The sequence below is a fragment of the Mus caroli genome, chromosome 3, assembly GCF_900094665.2.
Source record: "Mus caroli chromosome 3, CAROLI_EIJ_v1.1, whole genome shotgun sequence".
Classification (NCBI taxonomy): domain Eukaryota; kingdom Metazoa; phylum Chordata; class Mammalia; order Rodentia; family Muridae; genus Mus; species Mus caroli.
In genome coordinates this window covers 51,982,459-52,002,205 of record NC_034572.1, presented here as the reverse complement: position 1 = coordinate 52,002,205, position 19,747 = coordinate 51,982,459, and the positions used below count along the sequence as shown (strand labels likewise).

Here is a 19,747-nt window from a genome sequence, read left to right as displayed (position 1 = left end):
AACCAAGTGATCTTTATTTTCTTCTAAAATTAATTACTTGCTGGTCAAGACAAGAAAAGTGGTCGTTTTCTCTTTAGAATTGGGTGTGTTAATACATAAATTTCTCAGGAAAACTTAAGATGGGACAACGTATGTTATTCTTTTATATTCCAGACAAGAATAAATCACAACACTGTCAATGGCTCAGTATTGTACCTGCAAATTATAAAGTGCAGGAAAACAACTTTAAGTTCTAAAACAGGTAAGATTTAGAGTCAGAACTAGGGGTTAAATAAACTGGCTGGCTTAAGATGCCCGAGAAAGCAAACACCATGCCCTGGATGACAGCCTTCACAACACAGAATCCCCTCAACACATCTGCTACATAAAATACACTAGGACAGAATTATTTTCACAAAGCAAGGTTCCTTTCACATTGGCTTATTTATTTTCACAATGCCACAAATAAGTCCCAAATCTTTACAATTCTTTACTTGCTTCTCATTTTTTAAAAAAGAAAAGCCCTAAATATCAAATCATGTTTTAAAAAATTTTAACTGAATTATTTAAGTTATGACAATGATAGAATGTGCCAGTCAATCAAACTTCCAAACTACTAAACCTCTGAAGTAAGAATGAACCATGACTGGAGCTCACCCCATTTCACAGCTGTTCAGGCTGAGCAGCTATCACGAATGCCAGTGCACAGCCAATGCCACTCATACACTGAAAGCACGTGTTCTCTACATCTGACACGCTGAGGTAAAAGCCAGGTTTTACCAACTTTTTAATTAATGCAAAAAACCTTCCACAATAGCAACTGTGTTGAAAACTCCAGTAAAATTAGCCAGCCTGCTGATACNTTGCGATCTTCTGATTAATGGAGCACAGACATTTTGTAACTATACAATTTATAAGCAACTAATAAACTTTGAAATGTTAGTAATATAATAAAGTTATAAATAGTTTACCATCTCCTTTCCCTTATATATTTTTATATTCATGCATCTCATTTATCTGTCTAGTAGACTATTAAATTCTGGNTTTAAATATGACTAAGCATAAAATAAAACAGAGATGAGTGTGAATGTCTAAGCCAGTAAAAGCTATTAACTTGGAAACAAATTCAACCTAAGGCATACACGGAGAAAGTTGGATTTGACATTGTCCTTCATAGTTTGACCTGTCAAGTACACATGAACATCCATGGCTCAAATTATGAATGTCTATGTGCCATTAAGCTAACTGCATCACAAATGGAATGCCTATTACTTGAAGAAAGGCCCCTCCAATGTTAAACTTTGCAAGTCTGAAGTGGTAGACAACCATATTAGCAAGGTTTTAAGATCTAGTCAATATATACATATATATGGAACTTTCCATTTAAATTACAATGTCTAGTACCAAGAACCTAGGCTAGCAGTGCTACGATCCTAGTCAAAAGGGTAANATTCNATCACTAGACTATCTTCCTGCTATCTGAAGATCACAGTAGATTCCACTTTAGGCTGTAAGAGGCATTGCCNGAATGNACTCAGTGTATGTCCAGTAGTCAAGCTGCTCTCAACATCTAAGAGTCAGGTGGCATCAACATCAAGTCACCCATTGCATTTCCTTCCCTCAGCTCATAACTTCCACTCACAAGTCCAGGGTTACATTTGGCTCTTCCACTTAATCCCTTTCTGTTGCCACAGCTGCTATGTAACTGCTATTCAAAATTATGCTCTATTTCTGCGAAATCATTCTTATTGTCTTTATCAACTCTGAATTTCTCTTTAGAACTCTGGAACAATATGAAAACATTAAAAATATTTTTAATTTTGTCTTTCAAATACAATAAAATTCTGATATATGATGTTAAGATAATTCAATCACTAGACAAATGATCTCTGTTTACATAATACATACTTTGTAAAGAGGTTTCGCTGAATTTTTCTTTAGTGAGGTGAGTTTCAACCGTTCTAAAAACAGTAAATTAGCTCATTACTTGTGTGTGAATCTAAAGTATGTTCTTTATGAGATTATCTGTAAGTCAAAAACAAAAAACTTAGGCAGATGGTTGTTAAAAATAATGCTAACAGAGGCACTGAGCAGTAAACTTTCATTTACCTTAACATCTGCTCAGTTTAAATGAGTTTAGTATAAAGGGCCCATTAATTAATTCATTAGATTGGTCAAGGCAAGACATTTGAACTACACAATAGGATTTTTAAAGTAGTTGGTTTTGCTGTTCTTGATAATCCCCCCCCTCACTCACACACACACACACACACACACACACACACACAGAGAATAGAGTATTCTGGATATTGGATTGCCTCTCCATAATCCTGTATAATTTACTGTTCACAATCTGCAATGTTTTCAAAACTATGTATTAAACATGGCCAATTAGAGCTATCCGAGAAACTCTTAAAAATTATTTGGGAACTTCAGGTGTTGCCCCAAGAAAACTGATGTTCAACTATTTAAAAAGAAAATGAAAATTCATATAAAAACACAACCGACTTAACACACATGTTGAAAAAAACTCAAGTTATAACTGAATGCTGTGCTTTCTCACACATGACCAAGAAAAGAATTACAAGTAGTAATGCTATGTCAAGAAGAAACTATGAACAGTGGGCTCGGGGAAGCTACACAGGACCACTGCACTACATGTATGTGCAGAATTCAGCATGTGCCAGCATGGAAAACTGTCTTGCACTGAGGTTTTCCAAGAGGTACAACGAGCCTGCCAAGAAACATCTGGTCTGTACTAACANCTTGCTGTCTTCAGTACAGGCCTTCATAATGTCAGTCACGCTGCTCTTGCAAAATCCCTTAGTGTAAAAGAGTTTTCGGTGCTGATAGGTAGGGCTATGATCGATGATGTGGGATTGAATCCATATGCACATTGAGTTTCATTTCATTGTCAAGAATTTGAACAAGTTGTTGCATGGATGGAAGATGTCCAGATTCCAGCTTAGACCACACTGGCACATCTACAAAAATAAACAACCAAACCCCCAAGCCCACCCCCAAAACACATTAAAGATGCTTCCACAATAGACATCAACCCCACAAATATTGAGTTTCATGCACAATTAGCAATACAACAGTGTACTGCTTAGGGGGTTTTCACTGCAGCAAAAAAAATCCAAGGGCATTACAAGTCACCACAAAACTATACTTGGGATTAAAACCCGAGTGCTCCATCCACTACAGGAGCATAAATACCAGCCTCTCTTGCTGACTGGTCAGAAAAGAACATCAGTTAAACTAGATCAATAAAGAAAAAGATAAGTCACTAAGGTAGAGCAAAGGTTTGGAAGTGGAAAGAGCACAGGCCTGAACAGGATGAACAAGGGAGTTTTACAAGAGACTGAAGAAGAGGCATAGAAATTTAGATTAGGGTAAAAAAAAAAAAACCTGCAACCAACCAAGAAGGAAACATTTTGCCTAAGGAATAGTGTCTGTAACATTCAACTTGCACAGCAACCTGCAAGCAGCGATGGGAACACATTTTAAAATTGGGTATAGCTGTGTTCAAATAAAACTAGTAGACAGGCAGCAGGATATGAAACACAAGATCATGGCCTCAAATTAGATTTTGCAGGACCTTTGCTCACACTGAATACACTGGCATTATCCTGAAGAAGAACCTGCTTAAGGAAGGTGTTTAGACACTCAAGTTTAACAAGGGAAGCTTCATTACAAAGGCCACTGTGGCCGCAATGATGGCACTCAGAACAAGTGCTAGGAGGATCCTGAGTTTTCCTCAGCCTGGCTCATTCATTACATAGCCAGAGAACACATTTCTGTGAAATTCTCCTTGACGAAACTCCAGTGTTTTGTTATAAACATAAGAAGTTTAAAATTCAAGTATTAATTTCATCCCTTTAAAAATGGTCAGGCTTGGTAGTGCATGCATGCCCTTAATTCCAGCACTCAGAAAGCAGAGGCAGGTGGATCTCTGTGAGTTCAAAACTAGCCTGGTCCACAAAGCAAGTTCCAAGACACAGAGAAACCCTGTTTCAAAAAACAAACAACAAAAAAAAAGGTACAAGTTGTGGTTAAAGGTCTATTCAATCTACTTTTCAGAGACCATGTGAGGCCATGTAACATGGACTGGGGAGGGGGCACAGTGAGTGAAGATAGCAGAAGTAGATCTAAGCAATTTAGGACAAAGAATTTAGAACATCTTAACTGTGGAATGGAGGGCTATCATAAGTTCCTGCAAAAGTAGATAGACAAATGATGAAACAATTAAATGAACAAAAACCCCAGAGGAGAACCGAAGCACACAGGGGAAGCAAATGTAGCTAAGAGCTTATTTTGAAGTCGGTTGTTTAAGAGTCCCAGGTAAAGCAGTCAAAACAGGTGTAGAGTATACTAATGCTGAGCATTCAAGAATCAAACAGCTTTTACTTTAAACCCATGGAATAGAGACTATTAGCCAGAGTTAGCACTTGAAAGCCAACTAATCCAGGAATCCTAAAACCTCAACTGGAAGTAAAGATTCTTCAATTTCAATCATATAAACTCTTTTATATGAATATCAAAGAATTTTCTCATGAAAAATAAAAAGCCTACTGTTGTTAAGCTTGTAAAACTCATCCCCAATGCACACTCCTCAGAACTTACCATTTAAAGTTATCTCAAATGCACCTGTTGACATACACTGGTTCTCAATCATGTTGCTCAGGAAGAAAACCATCATACATGCATAAACCTACGAGTCAAACAGCACAATACAAATTCGTTTGTTTTGATATTCAGTTTCAACCTTAATAGTACTTTATTTTAATATACTTTAGATGTCCATATAAAAAGCTATCTCAGATTTAGATATCATCTACACATCAAGAAAAATTCACAGCTCTTTACATGTGAAAGAACAAACACACAGCATTCACATTATATAAACATTTTCCAAAACATCTCCTCAATAACTGAAGTAAAAAATGCCAACTTAATAGTTTGCTTTACCAATTTTACATGTAAAATGTCCACATGCACAAGAGAGTACTGATGCAATCTCCAACAACTCTGTCTATTACATACAACCTACTCACGGTGTTTTAAAAATTATTTTAAAGCCGGGCGTGGTGGCGCACGCCTTTAATCCCAGCACTTGGGAGGCAGAGGCAGGTGGATTTCTGAGTTCGAGGCCAGCCTGGTCTACAGAGTGAGTTCCAGGACAGCCAGGGCTATACAGAGAAACCCTGTCTCGAAAAACCAAAAAAAAAAAAAAAAAAAAATTATTTTAAAACCATCTGTAGGTTTAGAGTGCCCCAGCATACAGAAGCACATTCATTCGCCTTTCAAAGTCAAAAATTACCCTTTTCAAAGAGAGCAGAGGCACTGTGCTTTTAACTAAGTGAACTCACTGGACTAAAAGTTAGATATGGGGAAGATGTAAAAGGAAAGGTCTGTAAGAGAAAGAGCCTGCCTGCCTATTCTTTTTGAGCCAGGTGGTAGTTGATGCCACAGCTTTTTATAGGAACACAGAAGACATTGTCATAAAATCTCTATCTTTAACTCTCTTGGCTCTTCCATGGCCAACCAGGAAGCCAATGCAATAAGCACAGCAAGAATACTAGTAAGCACTCAGCTGCAAACCCACATGTGGCTAACAATGGGATAGAAATACACTTCTCCTAGAGACACCTAAGGATGCTTATGTTAACAATGCTTGTCCTCCTGCCCGATCCGGGGATCCATACCACAATCAACCACCAAACTCAGACACAATTGCACACGCCAGCAAGATTTTGCCGACAGGACCCTGAATATAGCTGACTCTTGTGAGGCTATGCCAGTGCCTGGCAAATACAAAGTGGATGCTCACAGTCATCTATTGGATGGAACACATGGCTCCCAATGGAGGAGCTAGAGAAAGTACCCAAGGAGCTAAAGGGGTCTGTAACCCTATAGGAGGAACAGTAATAATATGAACTAACCAGTACCCCCAGAGCTCATGTCTCTAGCTGCATATGTAGCAGAAGATGGCCTAATTGGCCATCATTGGGAGGAGAGGCCCTTGGTCTTGCAAAGATTATATGCCCCAATACAGGGGGAACACCAGGGCCAGGAAGAGGGAGTGAGTGGGTTGAAAAGCAGGGCAGGGGGAGGGTATAAGGGACTTTTGGGATACCATTTGAATTGTAAATGAAGAAAATATCTAATAAAAATAATTTAAAAAGTTAACATAGAAAAAATAAAACAAAAAACAATGCTTATCCTCAAGAACCATATAGGAATCTGTTAAAGATATTGAGACTTGAACTAAAGGGCAAAGCTAGAGCACTCCCCAGAGAACCTTGCTTTATAAGGGAAGCAGCTATAAAATTAGCCCCATTTCCAACGATGGCAAGTGACTCAGGGGAAAAAGATTTTAAGTAAAAAGATAAGAAGACTAATAGGCAGAAGATTACAGGCTGTAGCCATGCAGGTAGCCTGTCCATGTCTGAATAACTAAGAAAAGCCAACACTGAGAAAGGCATAACTCCTCCTTTTTCTCCTTTCTCTACCCTAAGCACGACCTCCTTAACACTTTGGACTTTCCATCAACATTTTGGGCTTTCTTACTCTTTCTCTAAAGCTTCCCTCCCTACCATAAATATGGCTGCTGAGCAATCATGGGTCTGACCTCCATACCAGCTTAAACGACAGTCCTCCAACCAGTTGCTGCTGAGGTTTTACAGCTTGTTTCTCTATTGAATGCTAACTGTCCCCATGTAGGGCTACATAGAGAAACCCTGTCTCAAAAACAAAACAAAACAAAACAAAAAACAAAAGGGGGGGGGAATGCTGCAAAATTCTACAGATGAAAAAAATAGCACACGATTCTCAGCTATATTCATATTCTTTGCAATAATTTGTCAAATAGCCCTCCACAAACAGAGAAGTCAAAGGATAAATCCTAAGAGTTTCAATAACAAATGAATGGGAGCACATACCCATTAATATACATCACTTGGTACAAAAGGCTGCATTACATGGAAATGCTCTGCTAGATATGGTTTGATATAAGTTATAATCAAAATCCAGTAACAAACAGGTGTATGCCTAGGTTTTACCTGAGAAACCAAAGGGTTATGATGATGAATGCCTTACAAGGTATTCAGCATTCACTATGCAAACTGAAGCCAAAGGCAGTTAAGGGCTTCCCCAGAGACAGAAAAATGCAAGAACATGTGGCAGGTCAACCACTAACAGTGACAAAATAATCACAACAAACACACACACAACCTCACACACACTCACTCTCCCAAGCACTCGCCCTCCCCCCAACACACACACACAGTCAGTCACTACAACCTTAAAGGCCCACAGCCACCAAAGCCACATACCTTATTTTCTTGGCCCCACTGCCAGATGCTAGGAGCTTGCATGCCGAAAAAAGCAAAAGGATCTTTGCCAACAATTATTAAGCCTATTAATACTAGTTTGAAGACTGACAGGAAAGATGCTATGTGTCTATCAAAAGAAAAGAAACAAATTAATCAGAAATTACAACTTATCTATTTTGAAATTTAATAAAGTTTATGAAAAGACATTTTCTGCATATAAAATCTAAGTTACTAATTATATTAAATACAAGTATCCTGGGAAATGTGGGAGGCTTGGGGTATGGTTCAGTGGTAAGATGCATGCTCAGATAACAACTTGGGTTCAATCTTAGCCTAATTTCCCAACATAAATTACATAAAGAAATATATCTTTAAAAGTTTTCATCCCATGTGTTATTTACAAAGTAGTATTCTCTGTATATTATTATAAGCAAATAAGAAATTACAAGACCCAGCAAGGGTGACTAAACCTATTTCATGTAAGCATTATGTAAGCATCAAACTTCCAAGTTGAAAGATCATATTCACATTTCTGAAACTCACTCACCTGTAAATTGGTTGAGGGAGATAATTCTCGCCTTCAATGCGGATGTCTGGATACCGCTGGCTAATAACCCGCATGTACTCCTCAAACACCCGCCTGTACCCTCAGGACACACTGCCAAGAAATAAAATGTTTCCATTCAGTAGTCTTAATGTATCTAGACTTAGACAAGTAAAGTCCACGAATTATTATCAGATTAAAATGTTTTCTCAAAATCCTTTAAAATTAATGACTGAACAACAGATACAGGGCAGGTTTTGTTTCCTCCTCCCTCCCAACCCCCCCATTTTATAAACTTTGTATGTTTATGCCCCAACAAATCAGCCAGTTATAACAGTACACTTCTAGCTTTGTGTTAGGCAACAACAAACACCAATTTACATATGCCTGCAGATTAAGCCCTCACATCAACTGATCCTCAATAAATACTACAGAAAATACTGACTCAAATACAAGTGGCAGAAACAGTTTAGAAATGCTTACATAAAGCCCTGGCTATGCATCCAAGGAGTTCAAAAAGTGACTCAAACAAAAAGGACCTGTGAGTGACCAATTAGGGAATCCAAAAATCTGAGGCCTCTCTGACAGGTTTCTGATTTACGTCTGTATTTCCCTAATAGAATGTATATATTTTTCTCTTCTCGATCCCATTGAAAGCTTTTTACTGTACATCCTCCAAAGATTCTGGTATTAAATATTACTTAATAGAGAGTAACTTTTAAAAAAATCCACATTCATTTCTAGAGAAACTGCAAGCTATCATCTGGTAGACGTGCATTTCTGGAACATGAGCACGGATGGATCTCCTATAAGTAGGACCTAACCCTCTGCCATGTGGGCTATGAAAATGGGAACAGAGGGGACAGAAGAAAATGGTAAGGAGAAATCAGATTTTTTTCCTATAAACTATAAAGGCTTGAGATTTTGCGCCCTCCCTAGCTACTCTTCCCTTCCCCAACCCCTCCCTCCCTCCCTTCCTCTCCTTCCTTTTTTCTTCCTTAGGTGCTAGGGGCAAGCCTAGAGCCTTCCTTGTGATAGGGAAGTACTCCACGGAGCTACACCCTTAGCCTGCCCAAGTTTTCCCCTTTAATTTGGAGGCATTGAGAGGTAGGGACTTGTAACAGGTTTGAGTTTAGTGTAAGTAGGTATCTGGCTACAATTAGCGATATAGTAGAAGAGAGAGAAGTAAAATAGTTGGTACCCAGTCAGACAACTAAACTGTAGAGTTGGAAAAACATGTGGTCTTTGGGATAGCATGGTCAAGAGACGTTTCTAGACTTCCTAAATCTAAACTTTCTAACTTCCTAAGTTTCCATAGGTTTCCAGTTCCATAGTATGCATGAATTCTCCCCAAATATACTGTCTCTGAAGCCTAGGCGCATCTATTACTATCTATTACTGTTCATCGGTGCTCCCAGAGCCTACTGCATACTGATAACATGAGCACTGACATAGGTTCAATTCATTTAAAGGACTGTGAATTTGACAGTCAGTTTTAACATGTTTTTCAGATAGAAGTATTTAGTCTACAGAAATAAACTGTAAAATGTCAGAGAAACTTTTCAAGTCTGCTTACTCTCCAATGAAATCTTCTAACCCTAAATTTACACTCTTCCTAAAACACTCTACTACAGCCAACAAATGCTCCATTTCTTGTCACATCTCATCTGTTTTTCAAGTAAGAAACCTTTGATCTGCTTAACCTGTCCCTAAGTCAACTATGTCACACGCAAATACAAAAACGTTGCCCATAAAAAGTCATGCTGGTCCATACCGCACCCCAACCCTAAGCCAACTAAGTGTTCTGGTTATTGCATTTGGTTCACTCGAAGTCTCCCAACAGGTTGGTTAAAGTCTAATCTGAACCAACTTAAGAACTGCCAGCATGGAACCTCCCCTCAGTTGTCACAGAGCTCAGGAGTCCCTAGCACAGCACCCCTGTATGTCCCTGATATCACACTGACGTCACATGCTTGCTTTGAGTGTTAGCAGTCTTGCTGATACCAATTATTACATTAGCTCCCATGAACTCATTGTTTTGTAAATACATGACTTTTGAATTAGATTCTTTCCAAGGGGTAATAAATTCAGGGCCTGAACTGGATCAGAAATCAATCTGGTCAAGATGATTCAGCAGGAAGAGGTGCTTGCCGCCAAGCCTGAGCCACGTGACACAGGTGCCTGTGCAAGAGCAAACATTTGAAATGTGTGTGCATGTGCAGGCACACGCAGGCACGCACGCACTGTAATTAAAATTTTTTTTAATTAAGCTAAAAAGCACACTGGGGTAAATACAGACTGTAAAAATGGCCTTTTAACTACAGACAAGACAAGAAGATGGACACAAGTACAGCAACCACTTTCAAGTCTTATTCTCTTTTGCCTTCCCACAACCCTGATCAAAGAAGCAGGCCCTAGAACAAAGCAACCCTGTGAGGTTTTGCCTCCCCTGCTTTAGACTTGAGCAGACTCAATAAAGGTGGTCATCAGACTAATACACGGCAGAGCATGATTGGAGACCAAGTTATGCCAGCCCATTAACAAACATATCTAATTCCACTGTCCAATTTACTCAAAGGTCAATGAAGCCAAGGATTTTCCAATGGAAGGACAGATGTACATAAAAAATGTTATGGGCCACTGAGATGGCTCAACAGGTAAAAAGTAATTCTCACAAAAGCCTGATGATCTGTGTTCAATCCCTCCAACCCATGATGAAGGATAACCAACTCTCTAAGGCTGTTCTTCTGACCTCCACACATGATCGTAGCCCCATGTGTGGGCTGATGAATGAAGGCAGGAAATATGCTCTCCAACTATCAACAGTGCAAGTCCATCAACTTCCTTTGACATAGCATTCACTCTGGGCTAATTATAATACCTGTACTAGCCAACTCTCTCTGCATTTTGAAGATAACCATGTAACAGTGACACAGAGTATGTACGAAATCATTATCCCTATTACTAGAAAAATAACAGTACTTTAAATGAGTACAGTTCTTAGCCTCCTGAAGGAGTTTCCCATCTAATTTGAGAGAGACAAATACACAGCAGTCTCTGGAGAACAATTATAAGTAACACACAAGCAAGCCCATGAAGCAGCCCATAAATCAAACACGTGTTGAAGTGAAAATATAGCTATAATTTCACGGTTATGTGTAACTTCCTACCACTCTTTTCTCAGAACATAAACTGTCTGGCTTCTATCCTTTTAAAATCATCTCTACCCTTGTCTCTTTATCAGCAAAATTGGCAATCATAAACATGGACTCCCGTACTGAACATTAAGGCTGATCTGAGCTGTAAAGTCACAACATGAAGGTAACTCCACACAGAATATACAACCACCTTCCGCATGAACTGGTCAAAGAGAAAGAGACCTACACACAAGGCAGAGCCTGCCTGTGAGCAGCAGATGCTAATAAGTTTAACAGAAGTTCTGTGACATCTGAAAGCAAACACTGTGGTACCAGGCCACAGAACACTGGCAAAGCACCAGACTTTGTTTTCATCCTTACAACAACCACTACTGGAGTCTAACCTCGGATACTCCCCGCTTCTCATGTTCCTCTACCAGTCAAGATTACCTACAACATTAAACTACTGCTGTGCTGGGAAACACTAGTCAAAACAGTCCCCCAGTCTTTCTCCCTTTGGATCAGGGTGGCACAGTAAGTTGCCTAGGCTGTCTTCACACTTGCCTATACACTGGGATGGATGGATGTGCCATCACAGCTAGCCTAAAAATGTTTAAAACAGTCTCTAGTACATAGCCTCTATCAAATTCTAATTCAAAGTCTAAAACCACAGAAATTCACATCAATGGAGAACACTCAACACTAACAATGACTGTGACTAATAGAAGATCTGGAAGAAAAAACTGTGAGACAAACAGAAAGACCAAAATTAAGAAAAAGTACCTGAAGTTTGCTTCTGGAAAACTCCTTGAGACCTCACAGAGCTAAGGCTTAAGAGAGACTTGGATAGCTATACTCACCTCTGCAAAGCGCCCCATCCCTAGGATTCTATATCCCAAAAGAGGGTTGTTTCGTAAAGATTTATTTATTTATGTATGAGTGTTCTGTCTGTATGCAAGAGGACATCAGATGCCATTATAGATGGCTAGGAGCCACCATGTGGTTGCTGAGAACTGAACCCTGGAAGAGTAATCAGAGCTCTTAACCAGAGCCCTATCTGCAGCCTCAGATGTTAATCCCAGCAGAGGCAGGCAGATTTCTGAATTCGAGGCCAGCCTGGTCTACAAAGTGAGTTCCAGGACAGCCAGGGCTACACAGAGAGACCCTGTCTCGAAAAACCAAAAAAACAAAAACCAACCACTGGTGAGATTTAAGCAGTACAGGTGCATCAGAGTATGGAGGGGCAAAGGAAAAATAGTGCTGGTACATTCCAGTGAAATCTGGAGGCTGAGAGGCCAAGAACACAGCATGTCCCACATAGAAGCACTTCTGAGTTGAGCAGAGGCCAGCCAAGGTAATAGCCTACCAGACTGGAACCAGCATCTACACTCCAGCAAAGGATTAGGGGAAGGATCAGGGAGTCTTTGAAGTCCCCAGGGGAATTCGGTGGCAGGTGCTTGCCTAGATCTAATACAAAATGGCACAGTACTTGCACACCCTACCTACCTTCCTGTACACACGAATACTCAACATTGTGTTTCATACTCAACACAATGGAATAGTTAGCTGTGTATTCTACTGTTTGGAGAATGCTAATACTACAGTGCAATACCACCACCCCCTGCCATCCCCACCATCAATCAGCTGCCACCTTGAAGATATTTTCAATGAGAGGTTGACTAAATCCACAGATGTGGATCTCACAGATTCAGAAGGCCAGCTATAATTCAACACTTCAAGCTGCAAAATCCCTCTAACCTCTTTGTATATCCACTACCATGTTTTGTTTCAAGTTTTATCACCTTTCAGTTGGACAACTCTAAAAAGCCCCTTCCCTTATAAATATATTCCCTTTCATTCTTGTCTCTGGAATACCTTTTCTACAATAAAACCAGATGGCTTTTCTGATGCTAACTGAAAACTCAAAGGTCTATTCTACTCCTACTTTAAAGCCAATATAGCTCTGGGCTTCTCATGCAAAATATATTTTCCTACAATAAGGCCTACAAAGCCCTATGGAAACAAATCTCATTATTAGATCTCTGTTCAAGGGCAAAAATGACTCAGTTTTGAAAATGACTGCCAAGCAAGCAAAAGGACCTGAGTTCAATCCCTCACACTAACAACAATAAAGACAGGAATGATGGTGTGTGCCTGGTCTCAAGTTTGAGTCCTGGTCTCATAAACAAGAAGGGGCTCCTGAAGACCTGAAGATAAATGACAAGCTCCCCTCCCCCACCTCCCTACCTCCCCTCCTCCTCAGACCCAAGTCCATTTCTTCAAAGAAACCTTGATCCCAGACTGGGACTCTCCAATCATTAAAACTTTCCCTTATATCTCTTAACAGAATTGCAATTTTATGTGCTACTTTGGTTTTGCCTATAAAAAAACTCAAGAGCACAGAATTTAATTCTGTGCAACACAAATATTAGAGTAGGCTCAGAAATATTAAAGTATATAAATACCAAGTGTCAATTAACCAATATGATCCACAATGTCTCCACTTCAGTCTTGATCAGTATCAAAAAGTTTTGGATTTATATAAATCAATTTTAGTCTTTAAAAAGATTTTTAAATTATGTGTATTTATAGAGAAGGAGGGAGTGTGATATATGTGTGTGTGTGTATGTGTATATATATATCTGCCGTGGAAGTCAGAGCCATCAGCATCACTGGAGGTGGAGTTCCTGGAGGCTGTAAACTGCCTGACATGGAGGCTGGGGACTTGGGCTCCCAACTGCTGCGCATTTCAAGGCCCTCAGCACATGCTCAATTTCTTTCTGTCCTACTATGAAAGCAAAGGCTGAGACAGCATGCATTTAAATAAAAATCTATTTTTTTAAAGATTTATTTATTTATTTTTATGTATATGAGTACTCTGTAGCTGTCTTTAGACACACCATAAGAGAGCATCAGATCCCATTACAGATGGTTGTAAGTCACCATGTGGTTGCTGGGATTTGAACTCAGGGCCTCTTGAAGAGCAGTCAGTGCTCAAGCGCTGAGCCAGTTCTCTAGCCCAAAATCTATTTTCCTAATGCCAACTTCAGTTAGTTCAAAAAATTGCAAGCAGGAGCTAGCTATCCTAGAATTATAGCCATAATTAAATTGCTAATTTAAAAATTCAGCATATTTTAATGTTCTGAAGGGTTAACTTCATATAATCTGCTATTCTCAGTAATTCAATTGTCTAATGCTCAAGGGAGTATTAACTGTAAAGAGTAATAGTAACCTCTTTAAACTGTAGCAAATGCGTATCTGAGTAGATTGTTAAATCATGTGTTCTTAGAGAAAATAAAGACCCATTGTGCCTATGGGCAGCTCCCAGAACACACTACTAACCCATATAAGCCAGAGGAAGGAAAGTGAGACAGGAATTCAAGCCAAGGTATGATCAGTGAATTTCCTTTTTAACATTCAGTATTTAAACATCAAAATACTCAGTATGAAATCAATAACACCAAGAGAATTGCACTGTGAAATCTTTAGCTACTGTGTTCCTTAGTATACGCTTGGTCCAGGGAGTGGTACTATCAGAAGGTGTGTCTCTGTGGGTGTGGGCTTTAAGACCCTCATCCATGCTGCTCAGAAGTATTTTGCTAGCAGCCTTCAGATGAAGATAAACTCTCAGCTCCTCCTGCACCATACCTGCCTGGATGCTGCCATTTTCCCGCCTTGATGATAATGGACTGAACCTCTCTGAACTTGTAAGCCAGCCCTAATTAAATGTTGTTCTTATAAGAGTTGCTTTGGGGCCGGGTGGTGTTGGTGCAGGCCTTTAATCCCAGCACTTGGGAGGCAGAGGCAGGCAGATTTCTGAGTTCAAGGCCAGCCTGGTCTACATGAGTTCCAGGACAGCCAGGGCTATACAGAGAAACCCTGTCTGGGGGGGAGGGGGGGAGGGGAGGAGGAGTTGCCTTGGTCATGGTGTCTGCTCACAGCAGTAAAACCCTAGCTAAGACAGCCACTGACACAACAGATACTGAATGAACAGTTGTTGGGAAGGACCGAGAACACAGAACTTGGTCATAAGCTGCATCTCTTTCACACTCAATTCCATTATGCATTGTGTTGCTATTTTGTTCTATTAGCAACGACAAAAGTGGTAACACACCAAAAGGTAGGTATACTGAGCTATGGCAAATATTACCTGAGAAAACGTATTACAATAAATATAAAACACAAGACTCACTGAACTGAACTTCAGAATTGTTAAGCTGATTAAAAACAAACAAAAAACCCTGAGTTTTACGGCACTGAAATTTCAAATTTGTTTTTTCTCATGTGTTTTTTTTNTTTNTTTNGGNTTTTTTTTTTTTTTTTTTAGTTTTTCGAGACAGGGTTTCCCTGTATAGNCCTGGCTGTCCTAGAACTCACTTTGTAGACCAGGCTGGCCTCGAACTCAGAAATCCGCCTGCCTCTGCCTCCTGAGTGCTGGGATTAAAGGCATGCGCCGTCACGCCCGGCTTTTCTCATGTGTTTATGTTCAACTATATTAGTTTCTTCATCCTTCCCAAACTTTCAGGTCAAAACCAGAAGCCTAATATTCACTTTTCTATGAACATTAATCTCTAGGGAGTAACAACAAGCTAAATTTAACAACTTGGTATGGTATTATAATAAAGCTATATCTGGTGTATATATATTCTAAAACATCAAAGGGCTTGGGATGATGATAAAACAAACGTTTGACATTTTAAACAAATCTGTCCCTAAAGTACAAAGAACTAAACCGGGCGTGGGTAGCTCCAGTTAGCCTTGACTTAGGTAGTCAGAGATAATCTTGAATATTTGATCCTTCAGACTCCACTGAGATTTCAGCTGTCACCTTAAGGAAAATGCACATGGTAAAACTATAACAAAAGTCCAAATACTGCATCGCAGTAGGTGCAGTAGATTTGGAAATACGACCTGAGTTCAATCCCTCACATGATAGAAGAAAAAAAAAAAAAGAGTCTTTTTAAACCTAGTTAAATCCTAACCAACACATTAACTATATGTAGTCAGCTGGTAAAACAGCTACCACCTTCTTTTAAAAAAAAAGTATGAGGAGCTGTGGGTGTTGGTCAGTGGAACAGAAGCTATCTGTGATGTAATAAATATCAGCCATTGAGTAGTAAAGGTCCCAGTGACTTGCTTGTAACCAAAAAGAAGTCACTAATTCTCACTCCAAAATTAACATCTCCCCGTCTTATTTTCTGATTCTCTGGTTTAAATGCCACAAATTTTTTTTTTACTTTAAATTTTTGCTTCGTCTTCAGTGATTAAGCAAAATGATTAAGTAAATATCTAAACAAGACTGATACACGTTTTAAAAAGTCGGCGTTAAAGGAATTCTCCCCAATAACAATACTGAAAAGTATCCAGATTCTGAAAAGAATTATTAATCTGACACCCCATCCTGAGAAAACATCTTTTGAGGTTTCACTTTCTCCGGCCTTTTTTTTTTTTTTTTAATCGGAGCTTTTCAAAGCTGAGTTCCTCAACCCCCTGCTGCCTTAGTAAAAATGGATCCCTGTCCTGCTTTTAATGTTCAACAAATCAGCAACAAAGTCCAACTAACCGACGTCGAAAACTGACGGGCTCCGTTCCTTTTTCTATGAATGAACACGATCTTTAAACGGGGAAAGCTGCCGGGAAGGCGTGCGGGTGCCGCGGAGACCGAGCGGAGCTGCGGTTTCTAGGAGCGGCTGGTTCCACCTCGCGTCCCGGCCGGGTCACCGGCGCTCAGCGACGCCGAGCCGCGGAGCCGCGCCGCCCTCGCCTCGCAGGCGGCCGCCTCGGAAAGGCCAGCCGCCCCACGACAGCACTCCAGAGAGAGCCGAGGGCCGGGGGCCGCGCCCGGAAGGGAAGCGGAGGCCCGCCGAAGCGCCCCGACCCCGGGCCGCCCGTACGGAAGGCGCCGACGCCGCGCTCTCCAGCCGGCCAAGGAGCAGGCAGCTAGGCCGCGAAGCCGGGACCTCAGGTAGCGCACACCCCCGGCAGGGCGGCGGGGGGTGGCCGCGCGTACTCACCAAATCTGGAACTTGAGCAGCGGCCCCGTGGCGTACTGCATCTTTAATCTCTTGCTGGGCACGCCGCCCAGGTTGGCAGAGGCCTCGCTGCGGACCACCGCCGACGCCGCCACCAGCAGAAGCAGCAGGAGCCTCATCGTAATTGAGACAGCCGCTCCGGCCGCCTTCAGACCCAGACTGCAGCCCAGAACCTAGCCACGAACTGCTCCCCACTGCGCAGGCGCGCTCCGCCAAGGTCGGCGAGGGAAGCCGGAATGCGCATGCGCAGCCAAAGCCTGCGCCCATTCTGGGAAGGAGAGCTGACCCTGTTTCTCCACTTGATCCACCACCATCTTGGATGTGTGCATACATCCTGACAGGGTAGCAAGGAGAAAGGGCAAATTTTTGTTGGTGAGATATAAAAGGGGCCCGTAATTGTTGCTCTTCGCAGGTATGATTTCTACATCCCTTTTTTTTGTTTTTAAAGAGATTCTCATATAACCCAGACTGAAGTCAGTTATAGACTTGAATACCTGATTCTCCTGCCTCCAAATCAGCATCATCATTATATCAGCTGATCATTATTTATACATGCTAGACATGGACTGCACTACTGAGCTACATTCCCTAGCTCTTTTACATCCAAGGGAATACCCAAGTGTATTTAATGGCATTCCTTTACTCTTAAAATATTTATCTCTTCTAAAAGAATAATTAAAACAATTTTTTATGTTTCCCGCAAAATGTTTATACCTGCTCCAGATTGCAGCTCGATCATAGGTAATTGGTCTCATTTTGGGGTGATGGTGGCGGTTAGTCCTAAAGTATTCCAGTTCCTTATGATAAGAGATGTTTACTGCTTAGTCTTGTCGATCCTGGAATCCAAGGTGTTTGCAAATTAGGACCATTTCTGGAGGCCTTCATGGGCCTTTGGAGGAGCACACCTTAGATAAAATCGTACTGTGCCAAGTGACACTTTAGGAATGTTACTTTTTCTGACAAATGCTCAGAAAGGAACATTCCTAAAGTGTTACTTGACAGATTGTGCATATCCTATAGGAAAGAATTTGATGGATATAAGATACTGAGTATTAATAAAATTGTGAACATTATCTTGACGAAGCACAGTAGCCTATGCCTTTCATCTGTTTCTGTGTCCAAACCTCCAGCAGCGAACAGGCTAGCATTTTGAGTGTGGCCATCTTGAAAGCTGGCAATGCGGGCGTGGTGGCACATGCCTTTAATCCCAGCATTTGGGAGGCAGAGGCAGGTGGATTTCTGAGTTCAAGGCCAGCCTGGTCTACAGAGTGAGTTTCAGGACAGCCAGGGCTACACAGAGAAACCCTGACTCGAAAAACCAAAAAAAAGAAAAAAAAGAAAACTGGCAATGTTTGTATCTTCCTACTTATTTTTTTCTATATCTCACTCCCTACCCCCAACAATGGATTTTGAATTATCACAAATATATTCTCAACTATTTAAAATAAGAATGGGGTAGGGGATACAAAGGCACCCCCAGGAATCTCCTTTGCCCCTAGTTTTTCTTTGATTTTATTGATTTGGGCTTGGATGGTTTAATCTTTTTTCAGACAGATTCTTAGTATGAGATACAAGTTGTCCTGGATCTCTCTATGTAGCCCAGGCTGTCCCCAAACTTGAGACAGTCCTGCTTCTGCCTTCCAAATAAGTGATGAGATATATAGGTGTGTGCTTCAGTGTCCAGCCTTTTTTTTTTTTTTTTTTCTTTCTGGTTGAGATCTGGTACAACCCAGGCTGCTTTCAGGCTATCTAGGTAGCATAGCCTTGAACTGCTGGTCTTTTTGACTTCGATTCCCAGTTCTGAGATTACATGTGCATTGTAAAATTAATGAGAAGAAACGTTGGACAAGGAACTATGCTAAATAGTCCTTGAGCTCTAGGATTCATCTGCCTTTCTTTTTCCATAGCTGGTGTTATCTAAGATAATCACACCAGGGCTGGAGCGAGTGCTCAGTGGTGAAGAGGACCTGGGTTCCGTTCCCAGCACCCCAGGGTGGCTAACAATTGTCTGTTCCAGGGGATCTGACTTCCTCTTCAGGCACAGACATACCTGCAAGCAAAAACACATATACACATAAAATTAAGATAAATAAATCTCCAATAAAAATAAAATTAACCATATCCAGCTTTTTTGTTTTGTTTTATTTTTCTGGGGTTTTTTGTTTTTGTTTTTTATTTATTTATTTTTTTTATTAGAGCTCTGGGTGTCCTGGAACAAGGTGTCTGAACCATATTGGCCTTGAATTCACAGAGATTCACCTGTCTCTTTCTCCTAAATGCATGGTTATAGGCATATCCACTAAGCCTGGCTTTAAATTTTTTATACCTATTGTGGCAGAACCTTCCCCTTATGAATAAAGATTTCTGGGGACCAATCACTGGGTGAGGAGTATGCAGAACTTCCAGGTCAGGGACAGGAAGAGGGGAGGTGAGAAAGAGAGATGGGCTTTTTGGATAGGGACAGTGTGGAGGACAATAAGTAGCTAACAAGTGCCCTTCCCCTCCAGGTTTAGATGGCAAATCCTGGTGGATTTGCCACTGGAGGATTCATATTAAATATGGCTTACAAGATTAGGATGCTAGTTGTTGCGCCCAGTGATTGAGTTACCTGCTGATTTTGAACTAAGTTTGTGTGGTGTTTTCCTTCACTCGGTTACTCAACTGGGTTCCAGAAAGAAAAAGTACAGTGGTGAGGTGCCCCCAGCCAGCCACGGGAAT

The 19,747-nt window shown here is 40.7% G+C and overlaps 1 protein-coding gene across 1 annotated transcript; it reads right to left on the bottom strand.

Moving 5' to 3' along the window:
• Positions 1–404: 404 nt before the first annotated feature.
• On the bottom strand, positions 405–17,233 carry Selenot (selenoprotein T). The gene is made up of 5 exons (XM_021158684.2): positions 17,012–17,233; positions 7,864–7,974; positions 7,317–7,443; positions 4,606–4,693; positions 405–2,963 (listed from the first exon to the last, which is right to left on the bottom strand). Exons 1-5 carry the CDS (start codon positions 17,146–17,148, stop codon positions 2,839–2,841), a joined length of 588 nt encoding a protein of 195 aa, XP_021014343.1. The 5' UTR covers positions 17,149–17,233; the 3' UTR covers positions 405–2,838.
• Positions 17,234–19,747: the final 2,514 nt, after the last annotated feature.